This window comes from Pterocles gutturalis, unplaced genomic scaffold, assembly GCF_000699245.1.
Source record: "Pterocles gutturalis isolate BGI_N339 unplaced genomic scaffold, ASM69924v1 scaffold30682, whole genome shotgun sequence".
Classification (NCBI taxonomy): Eukaryota; Metazoa; Chordata; class Aves; order Pterocliformes; family Pteroclidae; genus Pterocles; species Pterocles gutturalis.
The window spans coordinates 6,406-6,681 of record NW_010108814.1 but is presented as its reverse complement, the minus strand read 5'-3'; the positions used below and the strand labels follow the sequence as shown (position 1 = coordinate 6,681).

The window sequence follows — 276 nt, the reverse complement described above, 5'->3', positions numbered from 1 at the left end:
CCCAGCTCCTGCCAGCAGCAGGAAGGTGACAGGGACTCCGCTGCTCCCAAACCACGAGGTACCCGTTCCCCCCCAAATTCCACCCCCCGGTGCTCCACACCAACCTTGCAGGGAGTTGAGGATGGTGAAGAGGTAGAGCTGGGGGACGAGGAAGACGCCGAAGTTGAAGAAGGCCAGGCCCCAGGTGGTGCCCAGCAGGCAGGTGAGCCCCAGCACCGTCACGCAATCCTTCCTCGCCTGCCCCTTCTGCCGCCTCATCCTCCACAGTATCATCAC

At 63.4% G+C, this 276-nt stretch overlaps 1 protein-coding gene across 1 annotated transcript in view; it reads right to left on the bottom strand.

Annotated features, from left to right (window-relative positions):
* Positions 1-104: 104 nt before the first annotated feature.
* The window catches only part of GPR114 (G protein-coupled receptor 114), a gene marked incomplete at its 3' end in the record, with an annotated part of 4,436 nt that continues 4,264 nt past the window's right edge, over positions 105-276 (bottom strand). Inside the window, 1 exon segment of the mRNA XM_010072765.1 lies at positions 105-259. Coding sequence (XP_010071067.1) covers positions 105-259 — 155 coding nt within the window.